General features: G+C 35.5%; 1 protein-coding gene across 3 annotated transcripts in view; it reads right to left on the bottom strand.

The window, feature by feature from the left end:
* The window catches only part of BMP2K (BMP2 inducible kinase), a 140,192-nt gene that overhangs the window by 34,945 nt on the left and 85,044 nt on the right, over positions 1 to 20,203 (bottom strand). For all 3 annotated transcript variants that reach the window (XM_002814909.6, XM_009240125.4, XM_054554109.1), the window contains exons 9-14: positions 19,615 to 19,694; positions 15,379 to 15,542; positions 10,104 to 10,339; positions 9,167 to 9,265; positions 8,316 to 8,500; positions 2,187 to 2,344 (exon numbers count right to left, since the gene is read on the bottom strand). In XM_002814909.6, coding sequence (XP_002814955.1) covers positions 2,187 to 2,344; positions 8,316 to 8,500; positions 9,167 to 9,265; positions 10,104 to 10,339; positions 15,379 to 15,542; positions 19,615 to 19,694 — 922 coding nt within the window. The remainder of the gene's footprint in view (positions 1 to 2,186; positions 2,345 to 8,315; positions 8,501 to 9,166; positions 9,266 to 10,103; positions 10,340 to 15,378; positions 15,543 to 19,614; positions 19,695 to 20,203) is intronic.

Here is a 20,203-nt window from a genome sequence, read left to right as displayed (position 1 = left end):
CTGACAGCAGTTGAGTGACTTATCTGAGATTACAATCTAGTTAAGTAACATTGTCAGGGATCAAAATTTATGTTTTCTGGTACTGTGTGCCAAATTAAGCGCATCAGACTTGTGACAATAATTTCAGTAGCTCATGGACCATCTAGCTGTTTTTCCAAATGGCTAAGGTTGCTCCAAGTCTAACCTTCACATAAAATTCCTCCTGCACTTTCCTTTGGAACTTAATATCTTTCTATAATTAATACTGCAAAGTCTGAACTCTCTTTGGCATACACATATGCACACAGACACATGCACAATTTACAAATGCTATCTGATCATGAAGTTTAAAATTTACACATTATCTGATCATGAAGTTTTAAGCTATTCTTAAAAATAGCTACTTAAGAATTTTACGTGCTCAACCCAATTTTTATGAAGTTATATACATATAGGCATATTCATATGTCACTCTTGCCTATGCTAAGTAAATAAAACTACTTTGATGTCATTACAAATTCTAGGGAGCTTAGAATAACACATTTTTATAAGATACAAAATAATGTGAATACCCATTTCATAAATTCATTTTTTAAAAGTAATTTTTTACCTAAGCAGTTGAAAATACAGATTTAGCAAACCCTGGTCAGTACACATTAAAATTAATATCTTTTGCTTTAAATATAATCCTATAAATTATAATGATTTGGTTACACCTTGTATCTACCCCTTCCATCACTCTGAAAGAGCTGGGCATGGTGGCTCATGCCTGTAATCTCAACACTTTGGGAGGCCGAGGTGGGCGGATCACCTGAGGTCGGGAGTTTGAGACCAGCCTGACCAACACGGAGAAATCCCATCTCTACTAAAAATACAAAATTCGCTGGGCGTGGTGGCACATGCCTGTAATCCCAGCTACTCGGGAGGCTGAGGCAGGAGAATCGCTTGAACCCAGGAGGCGGAGGTTGCGGTCAGCCGAGATTGCGCCATTGCACTCCAGCCTGTGCAACAAGAGCAAAACTCAGTCTCAAAAAAAAAAAAAAAAAAAAAAAAAAAATCTTGCTTTTGGGCCTACTCAACATAAATTCTAGGAAAATGCCAAAGAAAAAAACTTGTGGTTTAAAAAAAAATTGTTTTAGTAATATGTGATCGGTTTTATTAAGAAACCTTTATTAACGGCTCAGAACTTATTTTTATGTCTGCATTTAATCATCAATTTAATTTTCATAATCATATAACCAATATGTAAAATACAAATTTAAATCCCAAACTATTCTTACAGGAATTTTACATAAAATATATACCAATTCAGAACAAAGCATTTCATCTATTAAACATTCTCATAAGGCCAATTACCTAAATGAAATAGGAAATAGGAACTATAAACTAGGGACTATTAAGACCTTCTTTTCACATGCAAAAGGGGAAAACACACTTGTTTTGTGTGCACACCTGCACACACACACACACAAAGCCACAGAAACCTGAAAATTATCTACATACTCTAGAAGTGAGTTTTTTGCTCCTATTTTGCAACCTACTCAAAACACTCACATCATTCTTTCAAAAAAGGACATTTCTAAAATATGTGTGGTGAAGCTTGACATATATTAGGTAGTTCAAAGAAAAGCAATGATTCCAAGTAAAAACATTGAGATATCTGATTTAAAGTGAAAAGAATTTATTTAATTTTTGCCATATCAGGACAACAAAGCAGCCCTTTTATGTCACCACTCATTAAAAGGGCATTACAAAACATTAACATAATGTAGTGGCCCATGTTTTCTTTCAGGCATTTTCAAAGGGCATCTCAGACCCACAATATTTTCTATTGAGTGTGCAGAAAAACAGAGCTGCAAAATCATTAGTAAGGCAAAATAATAAAATGTCTCCCTTTTTATTGAAACATCAATTTTCCATGTTTTAGAGATATTCTGGATTTAACATTCATAGATATGCAATATTTAAGTTTTAGGATATTAGCATACTATCAGCAATATTGGGTTTAATAGCTACTATCAAGCAACTGATTTCTAATGCACACAACATAATTTGATAGTATATGTATAAGAAGATGGCCTGAATTTTGCCCTCAAATGCACAAAAAGAATTTTCCATACACATTCTCAAAAGTCTTTGGCCTTGCTGAATAATAATAGAGCTGTTATTTTACTGTGAAGCAAAATAAGCCTTCAAGTGTCCCTTACTTGATCTTAGAAGGTCAAATTCTCTGTCCAATAGTTCCTCTTCTGTTAACTTAGAGAAATTATCCTCTCCAAAAGGATTCCACCCTGACATATCAGGTGGATTGCTGATGTTCTTCTGATTTGTGAAATTTGCAATGGCCTCTTTATCAGCAACTGACCTATAGTAATAATTGAGTAAGAAAAAAGAAGATGGAAAGAAAAATTAAAATAAATAAAAATTTACAATTCCCTACTTTATCCTTAGAAAAACAAATCATTTCCTTATGACAGAGATGACAGACAAGGGCATGAGATGGAGAGGGAGAACATATGGGATCTAGATCACCTCCATAAGGTATACTAGCTCCATAATCACCTACATAAGGTACCCTAGCTGTGTACCCTTGGGCAAGTTCCTTAACTTCTCTGCCTCAACTTCATCAGTAAAAAGGAGTAATAGTATCCACCTCATAGGGTTACTGAGAAGATTAAATAATTTAATACACGTAAAGCAAAGAGAACAATATCTAGTAAAAATAATAAATATTAACTGTTATTATCATAGTAAACAAGACTTAAAGTAAAAAATCAGTCACCTTATCAGACAGCGTCACTCTAAAATCACTACTGAACACAGTGATCAAATGCCTTGGTTATGCTGGGACACCACAGTAATTTTCCTTTTGACAAAGGCATTCCCTATATATAGCTACCAACAAAAGATGAATTGCTAGGACTGCTTTATAAATTAGCTAAAGTTAAATGAGGGTTATTTTTGCATATAATAAATTATTATAGTATTTAAAGTATCTAGAGTCTGGAGCCTGTGACCGCTGGTTCTATGAAAATTATCCTACAGGGCTCTTGGCTTTTAAGAGAAGATGAGAATATAAAGATTTCTTAACCCAAGAATTCCTGTTTACCTCTCCCTCAACGCAGCCTGGAAATATAGTCATATACCACATAATGACCTTTCACTCAACAATGGACCATATATATGATGGTGGTTCCATAAGATTAAAATAGAGCTGAAAAATTCCTATCACCTGGTGATATCGTAGCCATTGTAACACCATAGCACAACAGCTTACTCATGTGTTTGTGGTGATGCTGATTTGAACACACCTACTGGGCTGCCAGTTGTATAAAAGTATAGCAATACAGTTGTGTACAGTGCATAATATTTGATAATAAATGACTATTACCGCTTTATGTATTTACTGTACCATATTTTTGAGTTATGTTCAAGTATACTCCTTCTACTTATTTTATTTAAAGTCGACTGTAAAACAGCCTCAGGCAGGTCCTTTAGGAGGAATTCCAGGAGAAGGTATTGTTATCATAGGAGATGACAGCTCCATGCCTGTTATTGCCCCTAAAGAACTTGGAGTGAGACAAGATGTGGAGGTGGAAGACAGTGATATTGACAATCCACATCTTGTGTAGGCCCAGGCTAATGTGTGTGTTTGTGTCTTAGTTTTCAACAAAAAAGTTTAAAAAGAAAAGTTAAAATAGAAAAAACTTATAGAATAAGAATATAAAGAAAATATTTTTGTACAGTTGTACATGTTTGTGTTTTGTGTTATTACCAAGGAGTCAAAATGTTTTTTAAATTTTTAGTTTATAAAGTAAAAAAGTCATAGTAAACTAAGGTCAATTCATTATTGAAGAAGAAAAAAATTTTATATAAATTTAGTGTGTCCTAAGAATGCAGTGTTTATAAAGTCAAGTCTATAATAGTGTACAGTAATGTCCTAGGCCTTCACGTTCACTCACGACTCACTCATTGACCCACCCAGAAAAACTTCCAGTCCTCCAAGCTCCATTCATGGTAAGTGCCCTATACAGATGTACCATTTTTAATTCTTTATACAATATTTTTATTTTACCTTTTCTATGTTTAGATACAAAAATACTTACCATTCTGTTACAATTGTCTATAGTACTAAATACAGTAACACGCTATACAGGTTTGCAGCCTAAGGGCAATAAGCTATATAATAAAGCCTAGATGTGTAGTAGGCTATACCATCTAAGTTTGTGTAAATGCACTCTATGATGTTCATACAACGATAAAATTGCCTAATGATGCAATTTCTTAGAACATGTCCCCGTTGTTATGCAATGCATGACTGTATAGCATAAGAACGAGACAATGTAAGAAAGCTATTAAGTTCCTTTCATAATTCATATGCAAATCCTCTTAACAGTAGTAATGAAAGGAGAATCCTAATGTTCAAAGTAGTATCTCAATTTCACAAGTCTTAACTGATCCCCTAAATTTACCTAACCGTTGAGAGCTCATTGCCATTGCCACCAAACAGGTCTTAGAAGAGAAAAAAAAAAGGCAAAAGTCATCTATTTAATCCCTTAGTCCAAGCCCCTTCAGTATATGTGAGCCAAGAATAGGATACTTAAATACTTACTGAAGGCTAGCATATAATAGAGGAAAATAAATAGTAAGTTACCTACAAGTAAATAGACTTGCTTAGTAAGTAGAACTTAGGTATCTTAATTTAAAAAACAATTCAGTTTAAAGTCCATTCTGGATGCATTAACTGCCAATCTGAGCCTACCTCTGTGTGACAGAGTCCCATCTCTAATTCCAAAACTATCTCTAAGGACTTTCAGAGTCCTTAAAACACAGATCAGATGTTTTTACCCAGAAAATTGAAGGAAAAAAAAAAAAAAAACAGATCACAGTGGGTAAAACTCAAAGAGAGACGGGCATCCCCCCTCCTGTCTGTCAATCATTCCTTTTAAAACTTTCTGATTCCCTATGTGAATCACCCTCTTCCTATTCCCAAAATAAATTTACGGATTCCTATTGGCAGACTGTAACTCAATAGGGTTATCACCTTAACCTAGTTTAAACAGGTATTAAAATATGTCTACAAGTTATCTGACAGTCCTCCCTTCAAAGGGTGAAACCGAATTTCACTGCCCTTGAACATGAGCTAGATCTAGTGACTCAATTCTAACAAATGAAATATGGCACAAGCAGCAGCCCATGACTGCTGAGACTAGGTCTAAAAAGACATTTCAGATTCCTCCTTGCTCTGTCTCTTGGATCACTCATTGAGGGAGAAACCAGAATCAATAATTCCTTGTTCAAAATAATTTTTGCCTTGGCAAAGAGAAAACTCAAGCAGTCTTTTGAAGAAATCTATGTGGCAGGGGACTGAAGCCTCCTGCCCAAAGCCATGTGAGTGAACTATCTTGTAAAATGCACCCTCTATCACCAGCCAAGCCTTCAGAGGACAGCCAACCCAGCCTTACCAGACAAAACCACCCTGTTAAGCCACACCTAAATTTCTGATCCAAAGAAAGTATGTAAGATAATAAATGTTTACTGCTGTTTTAAACCATTAAGTTTTGAGATAATTTATTAGGCATCAACAGATAACTAATATAACAGGGCAATTATATCATAAGAAGATAATGTATCCATAGATGATGTTTATTTTAACTATTATTGGAATATAACACAGTAATACTCTCTGATATTCATACTAAAGATAAATTAACATGGTGGAAGAATAGAAAGTTTAGCAAAAGATAGTGGAGAAGAAAAGGAAATAATCATTCCAACAAAGATAGTGACTCTTTCCCTCTGTCTAAGGAACTACTACTTGGTTTCTTATATTCTACTCAAATAGCCCTTATCCACTTAGAGACAAACATTTAACCCCAATTCTCTTCTTCCACTGACTTTGTCATAAGCAGGAACATTAGAACTCTTTTTAAATTGTTAGAGAAGATACTATACTCAACATACAATCTGATGTTAAATAGGTATAATATTAATGAGGTAGCACTGATGTACCAAGTGTGGCTGGAGCAATGTTCCCACATGAAGTTCCACATTTCTAACCTTTAGTGGCTGAGTGTATAATTTTTTTCTACCATATCCTTAAATATATAAATTTCATAGGAGTGGAGTAAAACAAGTCTTATGCACTTTCCCAGATATGCAACCCAATATTTCCTAACCTGGGGAATGCAAGATGATTTTTGTGATAACTTTTTTTTTAATAGTTACACAGAAATTAAAAGAAAAGTGTCTAATGTATCAAACCTGTGATTTGTCGAATAGCATCACTACAAATGAGAATAAAGCAGGCAGTGCTATAGTAATTAATATACATTACAGGCATCAGCACCTTGCATGCCAGTGTCTGCCTCAAATCCTTGGATATCCAACTTTCTTTGTAACTAATCAGAAGTTAGACAGATTTCCAATTCAACATCCCATTCTCAATCGTGACATAACTTTGCTTCCAGGAGCTGATAGACTTTTAGAATATGAAGTATACACAACATATAGGCTATGTCAGAGAAGACAGTTAATACCTTTTCTATTTTCCAACTAAATAAACTAGATTTGACATTTTTTATGCTAGTCAGCATCAAAAGTGGAAAAAAGCAATCATCTAATTAATACAATAGCCTCATCAGTATCTTTAAGCAATTATCAAGCAGAATATCTGATTTTTAATGAGGAAAATTATTCCATTCTTAACACTAGGGGACTTAGCAAATTTATTAGATTACTATTTCAATTTCATACTTTATATTTTAGTGGATCTTATTTGTTTAAAATGTATAATGTTTTAATTTTATTATACACAATAATGTTACTAATTTATTAAAGAAAAAAAGCACTATGTGACTAAAGCAAAAAATTTTAACTAGAGTAGATAAATGACGAAGAGTATGGCAAATACTGATCTGAACTTTTTTTTTTTTTTTTTTTGTGAGATGGAGTCTCGCTCTGTCGCCAGGCTGGAGTGCAGTGGCGTGATCTCAGCTCGCTGCAATCTCTGCCTCCCAAGTTCAAGCCATTCTCCTGCCTCAGCCTCCCGAGTAGCTGGGATTACAGGCATGCACCACCACACCCAGATAATTTTTGTATTTTTAGTAGAGATGAGGTTTCACCATGTTGGCTAGGATGGTCTTGATCTCCTGACCTCGTGATCCACCTGCCTTGGTCACCCAAAGTGCTTGGATTACAGGCGTAAGCCACCGCACCCTGCCTGATCTGGACCTTTAAACTGGACTTTGACCATATACTCTGCTCTCTCCTTAGACAAAATTGTCCTAATTCATCCACCCCAATTCTTACTTTAGAAAAGTAGTTCAAGAAATCAGTTTGTTTGTCTCCCTCTCTACCATACCCGCCCCACCATCTGTCTCTTGCACATGTGTGCACACATGCATGCATGCACACACATGCATGCATGCACATACACACACACGCATGCATGCATGCGCACACACACACACAGAGGTTGGGAGGCATTCTATAGCAAACTGCATACTTTAGCTCTCTTTTGAGATGCAGTGTACAAGTATGCTACTGATGCTGCTGTTTCTCCTGCTCAACTCTGAGCCAAAGCTTATAGACACCTTTTCTCAGCTAATGTTTCAAATCCTTAAATAGCATTGTATGAGAACTTCAGTGTTCCTGTAACAGAAGTCTAACAGCTCCTACCTCCTAGGTGTCTAAAAACATTAGGAGGCATTGATGATGATTCTTAATTACAAGATGCCAAAGCACGTGCCATTTTGTATATAAGTTTAAGAAATTTTGTACCAAAGTTATTTAATTTATAACTCTACTAACCAATATGTCTAAATAGCCAAAATACACTATTCCCAACTATGTTATGGTAACAGTATGTATACTATATATCATCTTAAAATACATATATGTAAAAATGTTTATACCTATTTAAATTAAATTATACAACCTTTATGAGTAAACAGTAAAATTAATCAAAGGTAATAACATGTAAATAGAGAAAGTCTACAAAGGATTTTTTTTTAACTGCTGAAGTCACTTGTTAGGGTGTTGTTTATACTTACATTACAAAAAATGCCTTTACATACAAGCCAATAATATCCTTAGCCCTAAATGCTGTTAGATGTTGCTACACCTTACCTACAAATAGCAGTTAGCAGAATTAACTGAGGAAATGGAAGGATGGGGATGCCAAGGGACCAGAAGACAGGACTAGGAAGAGAGAATGGGTGGCTCTACAGAAAGATAAATTCTAAATTAATTTAAGAGAACTTAATGACCGACCATTCAACGATGACTTCCACTTCCACAATAATTTCCTTTGCTTTCACTGGAAAAATACTTGCCTATTGGCACTATAGGAGGAGTCCATTATGGTTCCAACCTGAGCTGGAAGTGATGAAGTGTAGGAAACTAAGGCTGGTGAGAACTCTTGAGGGGAGGTAAGATATTCAGGTGATGCCTGTTGTTGAGACAGCTGATGTTGAGCTAGCATCTGCTGTTGAAAGAAAGCCTGCTGATACTGCGGCATCTGAAAAAAGAAATGATATTATACAAAACAATGCTCCAGTCCTACAGCACTGTCAGCACTGCATCTATTTACTATGTTCCTTCCTTTCACATTGGTGACAAAATCAGAAACTTAAAAAACAATCATCTATGGGAGCAGCTCTATTACTAGAAAACTACAGCAAGATGAAATAAATCTTTTTAAAAAGTTGTGAAGGTAGGCTCACTTGGCCAGAATCAAAAATCCTCTTTTAAGTATTTTAAGAAAAAGAGTAGCTTAAAGTCACTAATACAATGGTTGCTGTAAAAAAAAAAAAAAAAAAAAAAAAAAAAGGTCAAATTATTCTCTGAAGAAAATATACTCTCCCTTTGGGTTTCATTTTTTTACTCAATAGATATGTGCTGAATGAAAGAGACATGTGACGAAAGACTATAGGTAAGACATCATTTCCCTTATATAATGACATAAGAGAAGTACGTTATCAGTCAATTACTAAGTGCCATATTCAGGTGCCATAGTTCAGTGCAATTTAAAGCTGCTTGAAAATATATGACTGGCTTTGATAAAATACATGTCAATTAACTTACTTGACTTTGAATTATTAAATTCTGAATAATATGATTCATACTGTGAATTCCACCACCATAATGTATACTCAGAGAAATCTCTAGAAATTATTTAAGTTACCATTGTAGGATACTGTGATGCAGAAGGTTGTGGTTGATATACCGAATGCATTAAAAATTGTTGTTGAAGCATCTGTTGCTGCTGTGTTGCATGTTGATACTACAACGAGAAAATCAAACAAATTAATAAATGTTATGCCTTTTTTGTGTCAGAGCCCTTTTTTAAAGTATTGATCTTACCATAATGATTTGAGAAATCCAAATCATTATGTATTGATGTATGGTAGTCCAAACATCAATACAAAATAGCTATACTCTAAATTACTATAATTTATTAATAAATATGCTTATCAGAACTGGTTTCAAAATTATCAACAAAACATAACAGATTGAATTAAAACCATTTTTAGCACAATTTACGGATGTTTAGAAGAAAGCTACCAAAACGCATTTACCACCTTTTCCTAGAAGATAAAGACACCTGAGTGACTTCTAACCAAGCCCCATTACACTAAATCTACACTCTCCTTTTATCTCCCCTTCAGTGGTGTCTTCTGGGCATCCCATGGTACCACCTACTTACTACCCTCCACTCTGGATCTATCAACCAAAACCAGGAGGGTGACAAAAATCTAAGACAATGTTACTTCTGAAAAGCCTAATATCACCTTTCCAACAACAGCATTATTAGTCTGTGAACTCAAAACGTAACCGCAGATAATATTCATTATAAACTGCAGTGCTTATTTGTGAATACTAAATGTTTCAGATGAACATTCTTTTTTCATAAGGCCACAAGGCAACCTATTTTAGAGTATTCTTAAGCATTTCACTGATTGCAAATTAAATACATATTCTTTCATAATCAGAAAATTTGGGAAAGTGTTTACTCAAATCTAGAGTTCAAGGTGCCCATGATACAAAAAGGAATTCACTGATATTCAATTTGCTGCATCAATTTCACACTACTTCCATATCTAAAGAAACAAAAAAATTACCTGCTGCATATAAGCATCTTGAAGTACGTGGTGGTGGTGGTGGTGCTGCTGCTGCTGTTGCTGCTGTTGCTGCTGTTGCTGCTGATGCTGGTGAGGATGATGATGCTGTAAATGGAGTTGCTGTAATCTCCAATCTCCCTGCTGTAGTTGCTGGAGTACTCTATGCTGCTGTGGTGGCTGCTGAGGAGGTCCCTGACCCAATAAAATTTCAGGGCCATTTCCAGGTCTTAGTGCCCCTAAAGACAGGTCCAAACACTTACATTAACATACTAATGATTTCAATTAAAAAGCTGGATTTCAACATGCTCATTTCAATAATAATTTAACTAAGGCATTTATATCCTTATTTATAACACAAAAACTTCCATATGCATAGAGTTTATAGGGATTTACTTTAATTATAAGTCCCGAAGAAGCTTAATTTTGTTGTCTACAACTCTGAACAAGTCAACATCTTAGAAACACTTCATGTTTCATACTTCGGCTCTCCATGAACACAACATCCATGTTAGTTTGTTCTGCACTGCTCAACAATATCATGTACTATCATGAGTATGTATTAGTACCAATATAATTCTCTGTCTAGAATGCCATTTTCCACCTAGTGAAATTCTTTAAAGTTTAGCTCAAACCTCTCTTCCTTGTTCCTTCATCTAGCACTTCCACTCAGTTTATTACATTTCAGTCTGTCTTGCACATGTTAATGACTTACATGGCTATTTCCTAACCAGGGACCCTGAGGGAAGAGATGATGATTTACTCATCTGTTAAGAATCCCAAAAAACCTTTTATACAAAAGATGATTAATAAATGCTCACTGTAATGAATCTATTAACACTGTCTCCTAAATGGATATTTATTTATAAGCTCCATAAATTATACCCTAGGCAAATCCTATGAATAAACTTTAAAAATTAACTAAAAAGTAAGATATACACTTAATGCAATACACTAACCCACCATAATTTCTATATTCTCCTCTAATAACTTACCCTACATTCAAATGCAACTGTTCAATCCTAGAGGCTAAAAAGAGTGGGGAGAGAGTGCAAGGAGGGAGAGAAGGGTTCTTTTCTCATCAATGTTAGTATCCTCAAACTTCCTCAGACCTAAGTACAACAGCTTTATGAAAATAGTTTTATAACTATTTCTAACTTTTCTAATTATAAGGAAATGCATGTTCATTTTAATTATCCTTGAAAATACTTATAAAAATGTAAGTTAAAAAATGAAAATCACAATTCCACCACACAGATACAACAATCATTAGCCTTTTAAGTGTATTTCTTTCCAGCTGAAAGAGTATTAAAATAACTACTCAAAAATCATTCACCTTGAAAATTTTTATTTTTTAATTGGCAAATAATAATTGTACATATTCATGGGGTACATATTCATGTTTTGATACATATTTTGCCTAGTGATCAGATCAGGATAATTAGCAAAACCATCACTGCAAGCATTGTCATTTTTTTCTGTGTGTTGGGAACACTCAATATCCTCTTTCTACCTATTTGAAATTATACAAAATATTGTTAACTAGTCATTCTACAGTGGTATAGAATGCTAGGATTTATTCTTCCTATCTAGCTAAAATTTTATATCCTTTAGTATATCTCTCCCTACCCCTCACTTCCCTCTACCCTTCCAGCCTTTAGTATCTTTTATCTCCTTGAAAATTTAATAACAACAGCCCCCTAAGTAACTTACAGGTTAAAAAAGAAATCACAAAGGGGCCAACGTAGAGCTCAGGCTGTGGCTTCAGAGAGTGGAAGCCCCAACCCTTAGCAGCTTCCATTTGGTGTTGAGTCTGTGGGTGCACAGAAGTCAAGAACTGAGGTTTGGGAACCTCAGCCTAGATTTTGGAAGATATATGGAAATGCCTGGATGCGCAAGCAAAAGTTTGCTGCGGGGGCAGGGCCCTTATGGGGAACCTCTGCTAGGGCAGTGCAGAAGGGAAATGCGGGGTCAGAGTCCCCACAAAGAGTCTCTACTGGGGCACTTGCCTAGTGGAGCTGTGAGAAGAGGGCCACCATCCTCCAGGCCCCAGAATAGTAGATCCACCTACAGCTTGCAACATGCGCCTGAAAAAGCTGCAGATACTCAACGGCCAGCACATGAAAGCCGCCGGGAGAGACGCTGTACTCCGCAGAGCCACAGGGGAGGAGCTGCCCAAGACCATGGGAACCCACCTTTTGCATCAGCATGACCTGGATGTGAGACCTGGAGTCGTAGGAGATCATTTTGGAGCTTTTAAATTGGACCACCCCACTGGATTTCAGACTTGCATGGGCACTGTAACCCCTTTGTTTTGGCCAATTTCTCCCATTTGGAACAGCTGTATTTACCCAATACCTGTACCCCCATTGTATCTATGAAGTAACTAGCTTGCTTTTGATTTTACAGACTCATAGATGGAAGGGACTTGCCTTGTCTCAGAGGAGACCTTGGACTGTGGACTTTTGGGTTAATGCTGAAATGAGTTATGACTTTGGAGGACTGTTGGGAAGGCATGATTGGTTTTGAAATGTGAGGACATGAAATTTGGAGGGGTCAGGGGTGGAATGATACGGTTTGACTTTGTCCCCACCCAAATCACAACTTGAATTGTATCTCACAGAATTCCCATGTTGTACGACGGACCCAGGGGGAGGTAACTGAATCATGGGGGCCAGTCTTTCTTGTGATAGTGAATAAGTCTCATGAGATCTGACGGGTTTATCAGGGGTTTCTGCTTTTGCTTCTTCCTCATTTTCTCTTGCTGCCGCCACATAAGAAGCGCCTTTCACCACCCGCCATGATTCTGAGGCCTCCCCAGCCATGTGGAAATGCAAGTCCAATTAAACCTCTTGTTTTCCCCCAGTTTCTGGAATGTCTTTATCAGCAGCATGAAAATGAACTAATACGTATGGATAGTATGACTCCATTTATTTTATTTTATTTATTTACTTAGTATTTTTGAGACAGAGTCTTGCTCTGTTGCCCAGCCTGGAGTGCAGTGGCATGATCTTGGCTCACTGCAACCTCCACCTCCTGGGTACAAGTGACTCTTGTGCCCGGGATTACAGGCATATGCCACTACACCCAGCTAATTTTTGTATTCTTAGTAGAGATGGGGTTTTGCCATGTTGGCCAGGCTAGTCTCGAGCTCTTGGCCTCAAGTGATCCACCCAACTCGGCCTCTCAAAGTGTTGGGATTACAGGCAGTGAGCCACCATGCCCGGCCTCCATTTATTTTAGATACAACATGAATTATTTATATCTGTATATATACATGTGAAAACATAAAAAAGGACTGGAAAGATGAACATTAAACAGCTGCTGGTTAACTCTGGGAAGAAAATGGAGGGAGACATTTACATTTTCACTGAATACTACTGTATAATCCGAATATTTTAAAATACAATACTCACATGTTAATTTTTGTATTATTTTTAAAGGGTGAAGAAATGTTAAAAAAAAAAAATGCACTTATTGGGGGAAAAAGAGGAACATTTTTCCAACTTAAGCTGAAAGCATGTAAGAAACAGAAACACAGTCCCTGACATCAGGATTAGGCCTGGCAATCACAGTTAAGTCTTGGTGCTCTTCTGTTGAATAATCTCATACAACATTAGACAAGGACACTATGACTTTGATGGATCAAAATAAGACCACTCCAAAATCATGTCTGAACAGCCACAAAACCATGAACATTGTCCAAACCCCAAAAATGTCTCAACATCTTTAGCTACTGAGGCTTTAGCTTCCTTCTTTCTAGATAAAATTTATATTAAGAAACCTAAACATATCATAACACCTCTTGCTTTCTTTTTTTTTTTTTTTTTTTGAGACAGAGTCTCATTCTGTCGCCCAGGCTGGTGTGCAGCAGTGCGATCTTGGCTCACTGCAATCTCCATCTACTGGGTCCAAGGGATCCTCTGCACCTCAGCCTCCCTAGTAGCTGGGACTACAGGTGTGCACCCCCACGCCATTGCTCAGGCTGGTCTTGAACTCCTGGCCTCAAGCAATTCGACCTGCCTTGGCCCCCCAAAGTGCTGGAATTACAAGCTTGAGCCACTGCACCCAGCTTCATACGCCCTCTTCTTGACAGTATCCAATACAGAGCAAAGCCTACTTCCCTTTGAGTTCGAGACCAGCCTGCCAACAGGGTGAAACCCCGTCTCCACTAAAAGTACCAAAATTAGCTGGGCGTGGTGGCAGGCGCCTGTAATCCCAGCTACTTGGGAGGCTGAGGCAGGAGAATGGCTTGAACCCAGGAGGCGGAGGTTGCAGTGAGCTGAGATCGTGCTATTGCACTCCAGCCGGACAAGAGTGAGACTTCATCTCAAAAAAAAAATAAATAAAAAATAAAAACATCACCTTTCCTGAACATATACTTTACTTGATAGTAACAACAGTAGTTAATAGTTAACATTTATCAAAGGCATATCGTGTATCAGGTATCACATTAAACAGCCATTTAATCCTCCCAATAATCCTATTAAGATAGGTACTAGTACTTTTAGAAGCTATATTACTAAAAAATGGGAGAAATAGGACTCAAATCAGGTTCGTGAGACTCAAAACGTACGCTCTTAACCATTAGGGTATCCTCATTAGAAACATTTTAACATTAAAACACAACAGATTTATCATGAAATAAAGTGCAAAACAGGATTTCTTTAAGGTGAGTCTTCAGGTTATACTCCCAGATCCTTGAGAAAAATAAGTTTACTCCAATGTTACGGATATTTCTTTGGGGGGAAAAGTTTTTTTTAAGTACCACACTGTACCATAATGCTTAGGAGATACTTTAGATGAGTAAATTTTTCTCAAAATCAGCTAAGTTTTTATGTTGTAATGTCCATACGGATGGTTCAAGATAGCCCTTCACCAAGGCTCTAGGTGCAATACAAAGATATAAACTTTGTAAGACTAGTGTTTCAACTTTCTTTCTCATATAACATAGACTTTTTCCACACCTTTGAACTTTATTCCCAACCTCAAACCCTATTAGTTGATGACTCTAGGGATAAGAGTTTGTATTTAGAGTATCAAAGCAAATTGTGAGTTTTTAGTACCATACTTTCATATTGCCAGTAACTTCCCTTTGCCTACAACAATTGAATTGTTGAGAAACCAGCTGAATTTATTAGACATCAGTAGAAAGTTTCTGAAAGCATTATGTTATCTGCTTTACAATATAAAGGATCACCTGAGGTCAGGAAATCAAACCATAAAAGGTTTATTAACATTAACCTTTAAGAGGATGAGGTTGGCGGGGCTCTATTACCTTTTGGTCTATGGTTACCGAATTCACCAGGAGCAACGACTTTAACAGGTGTTGCTGAACTTTGAATGGTCAGCACACTGGGAGTGGCAGTAGTAGTAGAGTTGGCCTTTGGTCTTTGTCTTGGTACAATTGAGGTTTCTGTTGGTCCAATGGTATCTGTTATTCTACAACAGAAGAATATATTTCATTCTAAATATTGGGATTATTTCTAATTTACTATTTATTCTATAAAGCATCCAACTCAATAGATGCATTTTAACTACTACTGATAATCGCATTAGTCCTCATCTTTCTCTTAAGGCTCATTTTCAAGTATTAAATGTTTACTAAAGACAGAAAAATAAATAAAACTAACAATTTTCCTTAAAACAGTACACAACCATTCATAGTCTCCTACTGAAACCAGCAGAAAAAGAATATAGTCCCAGAAATTGCTCTTAAGGAGATGAAATGATACCGAAAGGAAATAAACAGAAACCTTTTCATAAGGTTTTGGACAAAACTGACAGCCACTTTCTGAACTTGTCAGGGAAATAAAAATAAGAAACAACAAGGAATAATCTCCCTTTACTTGGACTCCAAGGCATAAAAAAAGAAAAGACTGTGGCCTAGGGCATGTTAAACAAAATAAGCCAAAACTTTTAACAGATGCCACCTGCTCACATTCAACTTCTTGAATCTTTAACTTTGCTTCACTTAGAACACAGAATGGAAAGTATACAAAATTTATCCCACTAGGACTTAGTTTAGGCCCCAGATGTGAGTGGTTAAGCAGTAAACACAGTTTTGAAATCAAGAGACAATAAATATAATTTGAGAAGACACCAACATTTGCTTTTTTAAAAAAACAAAAAAGGTAAAATATTTATATATTTATCAACTTGCTTTCTATAAATTAAGTACAAAAACTCAAATACTTGTTAATAGGACCAAATGTTCACTTTCCAACAGGATTCACAATAAAATATCTTTATTAAATCCCCTTACACATTTTCAAGTGAATACTTAAAATTTTTACATACATATGATTTATGAAGCACACATCTGCTGCATTTGCATCTATCAACAAGTGCACAGATCCAGTTATGTCCCAATATATGTGTGTACCACAAGAGGGAGCCCTATTAACAACTATCTTTACAAGAGGAACCAAAAAAACGTGACACTGAATCAAAAGATCTTATAATTATATGTATGCTGTTTTCTGAAAGTAACACTTAAGCTCTAGATGGGATGGGGATGGTAAAAGACATGAAAATTTAACTAATAGGCCAAATATATACAGATATTACATATATACACCGATATATATATCGGTATATATATATAATCAATTATATCTTGTTTTAATAATAATCAAGTATTTACTGACATCAAATTATTGATGTAGCATTACAATCAATGCTATACTCCCTAAGCTCAAGTAATTTGGGGGAAATATTGTACACAATCTCTCTGTTTAACTATCCATTCTGTATGAAATGGCTAGTACAGGCCAGACCTGACGTTGCCTCGTTGCTCGTCTAAACCCTCTTTAGAGATTCACAACACACGCAGGCATAGCAAAAGCCCTAAGAAGCATATTAAAAGTCTGTATACTTTGTTCACTCTGATGTCTCTGTTTTATCAATGCAGTAATATGTATTGTACATTTACTGATAGCCAGCAAAACACTGCATAACACCCAGTCTTCAAAGAATTTACAGCATACCTAGGAAGACAGGGCACATGTTAGTGGAAATGTAATAAATATAAGATAGTAAAAATCATCAGTGCCAAGCTAGTGCTGTCAAGAATTTATGGAGATGTAATTGTACTTTTAACCTAATTTGGCTACAGAAGGCTTCAGGTAGAAACTGGGGTTTAAAATTTTCTTAATAAGTTTGACTTCATTAGGCAGTGACAAAGAAACCAGGCATTCTATGTGAAGGAATGGGAAGAAAATGCCTGGGCAGATTAGGCATAGGGAAGACACAAAATTGACTGAAGTTAAAAACAATAATTATTGCATCAATACTGCTGCACAGTCTCATTTTCACTATTACAACAGTCACAGAGCTGTTTTTCTGCTTCCCTTCTTTTCTCCTTGCCATCACCTGAACAAAATCATCATAGTTTTCCTAGAACTCAGACTCACACTCTCCTGCTTAAAATCCTTCAATGTTTCCATCTGCCAAGCCAGTGATTCTCAGTGTCTCAATCTTTAAGACATGTGTCAGATAAATTTCACATCTTAAACCATACTAAGAGCAGATGCAAAGCTCGGGGAGATGAGAGCGACCTTTTAAGAAGGCAAAGAATACCACAGATTGAAGGCAGCTGAGAAACCCACAGGAGCTTTTTGAAAACATGTGGGTAATGAAACTGCTAGTAAATGATTTCTCCTCCCAAAATGTGCTCTTTACATGGAAAAAACTAAATTTTTTAATATTAAGCTTTGTATACATTTAGATTTTTTTGAGTTTTCACTAATATTCATAAAGAGTAAATTTATATTATTAACCAATAAGTACCAATCAACCTTATTTTTTAATATACATAATGTTCAGATTTAACATACTATAAATAAGCACTGTGAATTTTAATAGCACTATTTCATTGTCTTGTAACTCTACAGCTATAACTTGCATTAGGGTGAAAAAATAATCAAATCATTCTTGTTCAGTTGACTTACACTTTTTAAAAAAATCTGTACCTACTTTCTCAAAGATTTAATTATTTACTAATTATTTTAAAAAACAAGTCACAATAAAATTCAACTGACAAATCCTACAATAATTCATAATTACCACTCAACTATAACAGTGGATGCTAATTAAAGCTACGTCATAGATAAGACCAATTGCTGGTCAACCTGGATTCCTGAAAGTTAGATATAACTTTACACCTTCATCGCTTCTCAAAAGAACATTTTGAAATTCAAGTGAATGAAGATATTTTTAGAGTAATACCATTTTTTAAAATAAGTCATTCACAAATGAAATTTTAACAATTTATAACTAACAGATCATTTACAACACAGTCACAACCAAGTCTCAAAGAGTAGAACTGACTAGAAGGTTGAAAATTAACTGACCTATAGGCCAAAGTCCAAATTTCTCAGCATGATATATAAACAAAGTTGTTCATGATTGGCATTTATCTACCTCTCCAGCTTCATTTCCCACTACTCCTGTATATGTCTCCTTTCGTCCTAGTCTTGTAGTTTCACAAGAGTCATTCTTACCTAAACTGCCTGCTATAATTTCACTCCACACCCTTCCAAGTGACTGACTATTCATCATTCAAGGAGAAGTGCAGCAACTCCCACCCGCAGGGAAAGCATCCTTTATGTGCTCCTGTTTTCTCTGTTCCCAGTCTTTCCCCTCCTCCACACTCTCAAAGTAGCCTAATATCTATCAGGTTGTAATCGTTTACTTGTCAATTAGAATGTGAACTCCTTGGAAATAAAAACTGCTTTTTTTTCCTTTGTGTTTAAATTGTCTACATCTTGCATATAAAAAGCATATGAACAAATATATTTTTATATTGTGTAAACAAATAAACTTTGCATAAATAACATATAATACAAAATTGCTGTGACCAAGAAATCTCCCCAAATGTAGTATTATACCTGTCTGATAATCTAAGATATAATCCTGCTTATTAACTTTTAAATTCAAAAAAGTGTGAGGGAGGGGAAAAATCAATCATTAACAGATTCAGTCTTAACTTACATAATATAGTTCAAACTTATTATTAATAATATAATAAATACTCTGAAAAATAAGATTGAAAACATATTTACCAGCCTTAAAAAGTATTATAACCACTCATTACAAATTCTACAAAGTACATATATATTCTATATATTCTAGTTATCTGTAAGAGCTATTTTTTTCTTTCCTTAAATTAAAAAAATAAACATCTATAAACTCAAAACATAGTATTTCCTAAACCAGAGTTGCTATGTGATGAAAATGACAAATCCTGTCCAAAAAAAAGACCCGCTGTCACATCATCTGTTAAACAATCACTTGTCATAGAGTGAACAGTTCCAGTGAGATGATGCCAGACTCTTTAATATTTTTAAAAGCTTAATTTTGTATTTGCTATCTCAATTATACCACATACAATAAGCAACACAACATTTTCTGTGGATGAAGATGATATTTAATCAATTACACTTGCTAGGATTAAAAACAAGACCTATCATTTTTTTTAATGTCTTTTCAATTTCAGCATAGTTTTACCTACCTGGCTTTTATTTGGCTTTTCCTAGCAGCTGCTTCACTAGCAGTCATCGGTTCAGGAAGAGCTGAAGGAATAGAAGAATTCTTGGAAGAAAAAAAATAAAACGTCTCATTTTAGTTTTTTATTTCAATTGCAGAAAGTTTTTGTAAGCTATGGATATATTATTGAACTTTAAAAGTACTATGAGACACTATTACTTTCACATCAGATACCTATAAATTATTCATATGTATTTGCCAGATCTAATCTGCAAATATCACTACATGTTACACAAATGTCAATTTCATATTCGTGTGCCACAGAAACCTGGGAAAATAAGCAGAACACCATTGTATCCATTTATAATTGGGTAAATCTTGAGTAAAAAGAAAGATTATATTACACTCATAAATCAATAACTATTTTGCATTTTGGAAAAAGCAACAAACACCAAGGATAAGAATTGTGTTGTTTGTACATACTACAGATAATTTTCAAGACACAGAATGTAAGTCCTGGAAAATGAGGGCAGAAGGCCTTGTTTATTTGTCTATACCCAATGTTTAGTTCTTTGTAGGTACTCAATAAATACTTGCTGAGTAAATGTTGAATG

The sequence above is a fragment of the Pongo abelii genome, chromosome 3, assembly GCF_028885655.2.
Source record: "Pongo abelii isolate AG06213 chromosome 3, NHGRI_mPonAbe1-v2.0_pri, whole genome shotgun sequence".
Taxonomy (NCBI): domain Eukaryota; kingdom Metazoa; phylum Chordata; class Mammalia; order Primates; family Hominidae; genus Pongo; species Pongo abelii.
The sequence above is the reverse complement of the archived record's forward strand: the minus strand, read 5'-3'. Positions and strand labels throughout refer to the sequence as shown.